This window comes from Ursus arctos, unplaced genomic scaffold, assembly GCF_023065955.2.
Source record: "Ursus arctos isolate Adak ecotype North America unplaced genomic scaffold, UrsArc2.0 scaffold_24, whole genome shotgun sequence".
Taxonomy (NCBI): Eukaryota; Metazoa; Chordata; class Mammalia; order Carnivora; family Ursidae; genus Ursus; species Ursus arctos.
In genome coordinates this window covers 18,045,201-18,054,736 of record NW_026622919.1, presented here as the reverse complement: position 1 = coordinate 18,054,736, position 9,536 = coordinate 18,045,201, and the positions used below count along the sequence as shown (strand labels likewise).

The 9,536-nt window shown below is 46.5% G+C and overlaps 1 protein-coding gene across 5 annotated transcripts in view; it reads right to left on the bottom strand.

Annotated features, from left to right (window-relative positions):
• Window positions 1-1,912: 1,912 nt before the first annotated feature.
• GPATCH8 (G-patch domain containing 8) overlaps window positions 1,913-9,536 on the bottom strand; it is a 107,987-nt gene continuing 100,363 nt past the window's right edge. For all 5 annotated transcript variants that reach the window (XM_026512658.4, XM_044389195.3, XM_057317785.1 and 2 more), the window contains one exon: window positions 1,913-8,092. In XM_026512658.4, coding sequence (XP_026368443.2) covers window positions 4,204-8,092 — 3,889 coding nt within the window. In that variant the 3' untranslated portion in view covers window positions 1,913-4,203. The remainder of the gene's footprint in view (window positions 8,093-9,536) is intronic.

The window sequence follows — 9,536 nt, the reverse complement described above, 5'->3', positions numbered from 1 at the left end:
CTCTGTTCCCCTCATAATTCAACACCTCAGCACACAGCTCAAAATCCTAGCCCTTGCTAGATTAGTAACTGCATGTGGTAGAGAGGGTCAAGGTAATTGAAACCTTTGGTGCCGGGCTGGCTGGTAGCACAGTGGTACCATTAGCTAAAATTGGAAATAGGTGAAGGGTCAGATTTGGGAAGGGAGATAAGTTTGGTATTTGAGAATTCGGTTTCTCATGGGTGTTCCTTTGGGGCCAGAGCTGGGTTGATCTCCCTTCTGAGATAGTAGGCAGAGTAGTGTTGATATATTGCTCCCACTTTCCCAACCTGTCAACCCTGAGCCCTAAAATTCCTCAATGAATCCAAAGTTTTGTTAAGGCTTAAGTCAATAATTACTGAATTTCTGGAGCACTTCTCCCTTCCTGTCAAATAAATAAAATCTTTAACAAGTAAAAAAAATAATTATTGAATTTCTATGTGCCTGGCACTGAGCTAGGTGATGTGGATATATAAAAATCCTTTATCATCTTTGATGCTTCCTTGCTAAATCCTTGCATATTCCTCAGTTAATACTTTCTTTGTTCATATTTAAATATATAGTCAAAATGTTTACTGTGTGTTCAACTCTATGTAAAACACTCCAAGGGACTAAAAAAAAAGGAAGTGTAAGAATCAGTTCTCGTCCTCTCCAAGCTTACAATTTTACTGGGAAGCAGTAAATATAAAATGAATCATACCCAGATTCTGGAAAGCCAGTACGCTTACATGGGATAGGGAATTAGATCCTGGTGAGCCTAGCCAGGAATATGCTGCAATAATTCAGACATGAGCTGATAAGGGGGAGGTGAAGATGTTTCTGGCAAATAAGAACGGAAATGGTTGACAAGGCCCGATTTAGTCATCAAGGGTGTAGGAGAGGGAGCATGTCTGTGCTGCCAGTGCAGGTGGCTGAGGCAGGTAGTTGAAAGAACCCTTACTGGACTCAGCTGCATATGCTCCCCTCCCCGGCGCCCCCCCCCCCCCCGCCCGCGGACAGCACTCTCCATAGGCCAGTCGGCCTCTTTCACTTCACCCTGCCTGCTCAGAAAGTCACTTTCATTTCCTAACATGTCTTCTTTCTGGGCAGGAATTTTGCTATTTTAGGAAAAAAGGCAGATCTCAGCATCCAACCCAAGGTTCAAATTGAACAGCTTCTTTTTGTCAAGGGGAGAACACAGCTGTATGAGAGAGCAGGAAAGAGGCAGACATGGTATTACTCCTTCCTGAAAGGCTGAGGGAGAGAGGAAACTTTATCACTGTTAATCTATGGTTAGCTTTTGATGCTAAACTTTCTCTACTTTTTGTGATTTTTTTTTGAAACAGAAGAGTAGATGGAGGCTTTTATCTGCTCTAACAATTAGAGCACATTTCCTTTTACCAGGTAGCTCGCAAGCACTGCAGGGTGGTATTAAGGGGAATAACTGAAGACTGGTCGGCTGTACAAAACTCCATCTGGAAGGCAGAGGCCAGGCAGATGACTTGTAATCCCATCACCCTGAAGTTCATCCCAAGTCCTAGAAAATCGAAGCCACAAATTCCAAACCCATTTAGGACATGCCATACATCCTACCATAAATAAATAAATAAAAAATACCTAAACTGAGGAAAAAAGTAGACACAAAAGAAAATTCTTGGGGAGAGTGGAAAGGAGGTGCACATTCCAAGACAGCCACCTAAGACTGAAAGAAAATTAACCACGATTATTGCCTTCTACAGTACCCCCCCCCCCTACTTGGGCAGCCTGTCTTGAGAAGCTCAATTCCAAACATCATAAGCAACTCGTTCACAAGAATCTATTCCCTGATCACTTCACAAAATGTTATCTGTAACCTTAACTCCATCCCTTCCCAGCTTGAGAAGATGCAGCAACAATCACGACAGACTCTGCCAAGTTTCCACAAATCATTGGTTTATTAGAAAGTTCCTTTCCCTAATTTTACAGCATATATATCTCTATCATATGTGATAAAGTTAAATACAATCTGTAATGCTTGTAAGTAAGGATAGGTTCTTTTTTCTTCTTTCTTTTTTTTTTAAGTTTTAAAATCACTATTCTGAAAGTTAAAGAAAACTGCCCCCAGGAAGGTAGAGAGGCAGCCAGAGTATGGCTCGATCTACAAGCTAATGGGAAGCAGCACAGAAATGTTAATACTGTATTATTTAAATATTTACATGGGCTGAAAGCAAAGAAAAATGAGTCCCTTCACTTCAAACAGATGATTTCATTTTTCCAGTGCTAGTTATCAAAAGTGATGCTTCTGAATCAGATGAGGAGCACTGAACAGGCAGGAGGCTCAGTCAAGAGCCTTGTTTGCCCAGCACTTGCTTCTCATAAACTCAAAACCTTTTTCTTTTGGGAATCTGAGAAGAAAGGCAGAACACAGAGCCTTGGCCCAAGTAAGAAGGGTTTATTTCTTCCTGTCCAGTGACCACCCACCCAATTCTAGCCACAGGAATAGGTAGGGAAATGCTATCTACGCCAAAGGTGAGACCTGCAATATAAACGGGTCAGTACGTTAATCAGGTCTGAGAGCCCAGGTGAAAGGCAAGAGGAGGAAGAGGAATTGAGGTGGTACTTCCTCTGGTAGGTGTCATGGGAGAAAAGAAAAAAAAAAAAACCAAAACACTTCACTGCTTAAACTAAGCTGGGCAGAAGGCATGGAAACCGTGAAGCAAAAGAATCTGCAGTATCTATAAATGTGCTCACCTCCCCACACGAGGAGGAAGAAACTGTCCCAACTCTTATCACCCTCAAGTCTACTTCTACTTCAGTTTCTAGCCAACCCAAAAGGCACATTAAAAAAAAATTGTCAGAGGGGGCTAAGTACTAGGAAGGCAAACGGACTGCCTGGAACAAGGCACCCAAGAAACTCAGGAAACCCCCCACACAATCACTCTGAATCTCACTGCTTCCAGAGAATAAAGCTCTTGAATCTCTCCTTCCTCCTCTGTGGGCCCACCTGTTTCTCCATATAAAACTGCAAAGCAAGAGGGAGATGTCGTAACTGAGGATCCCTCTGACACCCCCAGCTGACTGCTGCCCATTAGTTCAAAAATCCCAGTGCTGGGGGCACCACCTACTGCAAATTAACTAAACATTTTGTCCCAGCAAAAAATGTTAAACAATGTTCCTTTTTTTTGTTTTAACATTTTTATAGTTCATAACTTCAAAAAATACATGAGCTTGATAAAATATACATGCTTAGTCATTTTTGCATCTAGCAGAAAACAGATACTTTATTTTTTGTTTTCATTTTATAACCTTTAAAGTTTCTTAATTCAACTAGGGCAAACATATTTACACAAAGCCACCAGAACAAGGATCACTTAAAGAGCTGGATGTAAAAAATATTATTGCAGTATACTACAAATATGGAACCTTTTTTATATGAGCTACAAAAAGCAGCATTTACGTTTATAGAGTTCAGTGCAATTTTTTACATTTAAAAAAAATCCTATAAATTAAGAAGGAAACATCAACATGACAGAAGAAAATACACCCTTCAGACACATGAGCTCCTCTCTGGGGAAGCACACGGGCGACTTTATGTTCCGCATAGCTTCTATTCATGATAGGATCTTCTTTTCTGGGATATGCAGATATCTCTTCTGGGATGAGGGACATGAGGACAACAGGGCCAATGTGCGGCTCTCTGTGTGGGAAGTGGATTGAATAACAGCCTGAGTAGCATCTGGTTCCAGGTCAGACTCCCTTTTCACCTCACCCGGGATAGCATAAGGTCACCAAGGGATGGTCAAAGACACTGAGAGGGCAGGACCAGATGGACAAACCGCCGGCCAGAGAGGAAGAAAATGTTTTAAAATTTACAGAAGGGAAGAGCAAAGGATAAAAAGTAGAGGGAGGAGAGGAGTATCCAAACTCGACAGTTTGGAGATGTTGCCGCAGAGGGGTCGGGAGCACTTACTCGTGTTCCCTAGCTTGGAAACACAGGAGACAGGGGAGGAAGAGACAAACAGAAAGAGGGAAAGGGGGGGATCCCTGATAGTAAAACCCAAAGCAAACCTCAAATCTAAAACCACCCCTGCAAGCCAAAACTTGATTCTTTGGCTGTCAGACACTGCCCATCCCAGCTTGTACTTGCTGGTATTAATGGCTCAACACCCCCGAGGGAAGATATATGGGTCACCTTCCCTAGCCCTACCTGGGCTCCCATCCCCCAACTCATGTGCCATGGCTAGGCGGGTGCTGCAGGTCCTGACCTGAGAAGATGGGGTGAAGCAGTGGGTGAAGGTGGAGGGCAGTGGCAGCTGCCGCAGCAGGCCGTGGAGCAAGCAGGGTAGGGTAGAGGGCAGCGTGCGGGACAGGATGGAAAGTGAAGGGCCCAGGATGAATGGCTGAGGCAGGAATGATATGGATGGGATGGCTAGCGAGAAAGGTGGCAGGGTGACCAGGGATGATTGAGTGAGTGAGGTGGGACAAGGAAATGGGGGTTAGGTGGGGCTGGGGAATATGATGTACTTGGGCAAGTGGCTGGGGATGAGGGTGGGGGTGAATTCCAATGGCAGCCGCAGCTGCTGCCGCATGGTGTTGTAGGATGGCATGCTGAACAGTTGTGATCGAGGTGGCAGAGGCTGTGGCTGGCTGCTGAATGTGGATGGGCTGCAGGGCTGGAGTGGCTGGGGCCAGGGCAGCCGAGGCTGGAAAGGCCTTTACTTGCTTGGCCAGAAGCTGCTGCTGGATGTGTTGCTGTGCGGCCTGCTGGAGTTTGCTGTACTTCTCCATCTCCTCAGGGGTGAAGGTGATGGGCTGGCTCTCCAGGGGGGCCAGGGAAGCATCCTCAGCCCCATCAGCTGACTCAATACTAGGATCCCCACTGGGAGGTGCGTAACTGGGGAAGTGCTCAAGGTCTGGCGCTATAGGCAGCAAGCTGGATTCCACAGGGCCTGGCTGACTGCCACTATCCAAGGACTCTAGGGTGTCCCCGTCGCTGGGGTCAGGGAGGTAGTTATGGGCGATGGTGGGGTCCCCAGGATAGCAGTCAGAGTGCACTGGGGTGCCTAGTGGAGCCACAGGGTGATCAGCAGTAGCTTCTTCAGACTTTGGCTCTTCTGGGGGTGGGTCTGATAAGGGGCCAGCTGTTTCCTCTGAAGGGAACTGATGTCCAAATGGGGCATCACTACTCCCTGGAGGCCCTTCTTCTGTCTCTGACTGTTCTTGTTCTTCCCCCCTTTCTAAGCCAGACTCTTCACATTTCTTGGTGTTGGGCTTTCGGGTAGCTGGGAGCTTCCCTATCAGTGGAAGGACAGGCTTATTGCCAAGAGACGGGGGGAGCTTGGGCCCAAAGTAACCTTGTGGGGGGTCCTTGAGCTTGAGCCCGGCTTTATTAGGGGTGGCCAGCACCTCCTCACTCACACTGGGTTTCCTCTCCACTTTTCTTGACTGGATCTTCTCCAGTAGCAGTTTGGCAGTGACAGAGTTCTTGTCTTCGGGGCTGCAGTCACCTTCTGACCCCCTTCCTGCACCAACACTGCTGTTCTGGGAGGGTGGGCCTGTCCCTTTACCATCGTCTCCTCTGCCATCTTCTTTCTTCCCAGGACCTTCTCCCCGGCCTGATCGGAAATAGTGGGGAGACTGGGAGCGGTAGATTTTAGAGCGGATGAAGTCTCGACGACCAGAACGCCTCTCCTCAGGGCTTTCATGACCCCATGACCCCTTCCTGGAACCCGATCTCTGGGAAGGGCTCCTGGTGCTGCGGCTGCGGTCACGGCTGTAGCTTCGGCTCCGCTGCCAGCTGTGGGCTGTGGTGCTGCGGCTTCTCCGTTTGCTCCGGCTGCGGCTACAACTGCTGCTGCGGCTGCGGCCCCGGGACCTCGAGCGCTCCCTGGTGTGACTCCGAGAGCGGCTTCGGGACTGGCTGCAACTGAGGCTATAGTCATCATCGGAAGAGGAGTATTTGTGCCGTTTGGATCGATGCTTGGAGCTGGCGTAGTCGGAGTCATCAGAGTCATGGGAGCGCTTGGAGTGCCTTCGAGATCGGTCACTATAGTCACTGTAGCTGTCATCAGAGTAGCTGCGCTGTCTACTGTAGCAGCTCTGGTCTGAAGAAGCATCTGAGCTACTTGAGTAAGAACGCCGGGAGGAAAGGTGTGAGGAATGGCGCCGGCCCGATCGAGAACGGCTACGGGAATGCTCACTGCCTGAGTCTTCCTCCTCTTCCTCCTCCTCGCTGTACTGGGATGGAGACTTCTGGTGTAGCCGGTGTGATGAAGCATCATCACTGTCCTCATCTCCACTACTGGGGCGACTCCGATGGCTGGACCGGCTGCTCCGTTTGGCGCTAGCTCTTCGCTGGCAGGATGAAGTTAAAGGCTCACCTCTATGTTTCCTGCCCCCATGATCCTGGGAGTCGCCACCGCCCCCACTTTCATCCTTCTTGCCACTGCTCCCTTCTTCAGCCGGGAGGGGCCTCCTCTGGGAAGCATCTTGAGCTCGCCGCCGTCGTCTGGGCGGTGCAGGGCTACCACTCCCAGGGGGTTCTGGTTTGGGTCCCCGTTCAGAATCTGCTGGAGCTGACGACTTATTCTTCTTTCGTTTTCGTTTCTTGCGCTTCTTAGACTTCTCCCCAGACTCTGTCTTAGAGCTTTTCTCTTCTGGGTCAGCCTTGTGTTTCCGTTTGTGTTTGCTTGATTTTTTGTGCTTCTTTTTCTTTTTGTGTCGGTGGGACTTTCCAGATCGTTCTTTCTTGCTAGGAAGGCTCCTCCCTGTGTCCTCTGTCTCTGACCCATGGCTGCCGCCAGGTTCCTGCTTGTTCAGACTGCTACAGGCAGACCCTGAAGCAGGTGCATCCATTCTGCCTCCTGAGGAATGTTCTACACTCTCCCCCCGCTCCTTACTTTTATGTGGCTCACCAGCATCAAGGCCTTGGAGATGGTCCTTTGAGGAGCCTCCTATATCCTTTGGTTTTTCTGTCCCTTTAGCTCTGGCATCTTTGTTCCTTGAAAGTTTAAAGTCAAAGTATAAAGGATTACAACTGTATGAAATGGAGGGTTCTGCCTTGGTAAAAATTAAGAGTTCTGATGGCCACTGGAGGGCAGTGCTTTCATCTTTGCTCAAAACCGGAAAGAAGGGACCAGTAGGATGTTTGGGTCCTTCCTGGCTTTCTTTCCCTGCTGGGGTGATCTGAGAGGTTTCTTTCGAAGGGTTAGACTCACACATTTGGTTCTCTGAAACCTTCTGACTTGGACTCTCTACATTCTGCTCACTTACATCCCCTCCTGAGGTCTTCTTTGTCTCAACTTTGCTTCCAGGCTCTGAGGGCTCTGTGACACTGGTTTCCGTCTGTTGCTCAGAGACTTCATCAACTGTCTTCTCTGCTCCTTGGCTTGCTGCCACCTTGATACAGACTTTAGGCTTGGGAGAACTGCTTTTTTTGCTCTCCGGGGCATTCTTTTGGTGTATACTATTATCACCTTCCATTTGTTCACTGGCTCTCATAAAGAGTAGGAAGGGGAAATTTGGTTTTACTTTGCAGTGTGCTGGGGGAATGTAGTGGTAATACTCTGGCTCTGCAGCCCCAGCTCCTTCTTCTCGCTTCATTCTTTTTAACTTAGATAATGTTGAGGCAAGGGACCCTCCATCCTGAGGGTCTTCATCTTCTTTTTTACCATCAAGATTACTGTTACCATCAGAGTCTCCTATCTTCTGCAATCCTTGGTCAGAACCCTTCTCATCAGCTTTTGTTCCATCTTCGGAGGTCCCTTCCTCTGCATGGTCCTTGAAAACGGATGCTATTGATTCGAGTTTGACAGGAGCCTTCTTGGCAAAGGAAAATGACACTCCCAATTTTTGCAGTGGAGTCCCTAGATTATTCTTAATGCCAAAGCTGATGCCTTGGGAGGCTAACCCAGGGGCCTGTGCCAGTGCAGTGGTATTAGTGATCTGTACTGCGGTGAAAGGGCCTCCTTTATCTGTGGAGAATTCAGATCCTGGGCCGCAGGCGGCAGCAGCACCTGCACCACTGTTGGTAGCAGACTCATCTTTATCATCATCTCCACCTTCTTCGTCTACAGCCACCGTGGTTGGCCTGAACATGGGACCACTTCCAGGTGCACTACACAACAGTTTAGAAAAATGAAAAATGAAAAAAAGTTTAGGGGTACATTTCATTCTTCTTATAGTACACTCATCTCTTATGTTCCACCATTTTTTGTAGGTAAGCCTCAAAGACAGTAAGTGGTGGTCGTTTCCTAGTCCTGTGCTAAAAAGAGAACTTGCTGTGCGAGTTTAGGAAAGTCTCATTCTGTTCATCTACTAATTAGCTGTATTCCCAGCACCAGCCAGTTACTACTGTTTCTTCCTAAGCGGTCTAAAATTTAAAACGTGAAGCTACATCACAAAGTTCAAATACTCTGTTGTTACCACCTAGTACAGTTGACCTGTCCTGTTTTTTTTTTTTTTTTTTTAAGTTTATTTATTTATTTTTAAGTAATCTCTATACCCAGCGTAGGGCTTGAACTCATGACCCTGATGATCAAATGTGTGTTCTTCCAACTGAGCCAGCCAGGCACCCTGTTCTTTCTTACTGAAACATCCTACCCATTAGTATGCCATCAAACGTGTGGTTGAACATCTATTCACTAAAGCTGTATTTCACTCAACTAAAAAACCCCCTCTAATTTCCTCCGTATTTTCAAATTTTATTTTTTTAAATGTGGATATTTTCTGAGTTTAACATAGTCAGAAACCTCCACCATGCTACTCCATGGTAGTCTGTGGTGAGTATGTCTGTTTCAGAAACTAAGAGTCTGTGCCTATTTCTTGGGCACCACATCAAAGCGGTTGCTTTGGTTTTATGTTAATTTCTGGTCATTCTGTACAATGATCATGATATGCCATCAAACGCTTTCCCAGCTTTGAAAACATGAACACGGAGGAGCCTCAAAGCCAATGTTTTGTATTACTCATGTCATGTCTGAAATTTTTACAGTGTGTGGACTATCCACCTGAGGTATTTTTCAAGCTGAATTCAAGAAGTGAGGAGAATTAGGTGTTTGTTTGGATGAAGCCTTTTTATCTGATCCCTAGCTACTAGCTGTCCTGACTCAGGGACTAAATATATTTGGATAATGTGGTATCCCTTGCCATCTAGACTCTTGCTTATGGAAGACAGGAACCCAAAAGATTTAGATAGCAACAGACACTTACACTGTGTCACAAAACCTACCCCACAGCAAAGAGACCCTCAAGGTGAATAAAAACAGATTTTATTTTGTTCTTTTGCTTCGTCTTTGCCATGTTAATTGCTTTAATAACACTTACTATGGGGTCATGCATTAATTCTGGGATAATGAAATACCTGATTATGGGTCAAAACCTTCTTTTATTCTCCCAAGAGATTAGCTGGTCATCTTTTAACTGCTTGCTTATAAAACTGAAAACTACAAGTCACCTCTGAAGAAAAACATGTATTAAAATGTCCCAAATTAGAAAGTGACCTGGTATATACTTATTGAAGAGGTACCCTTGCAATACGCCCAAGAGGAATGTGTTATGAT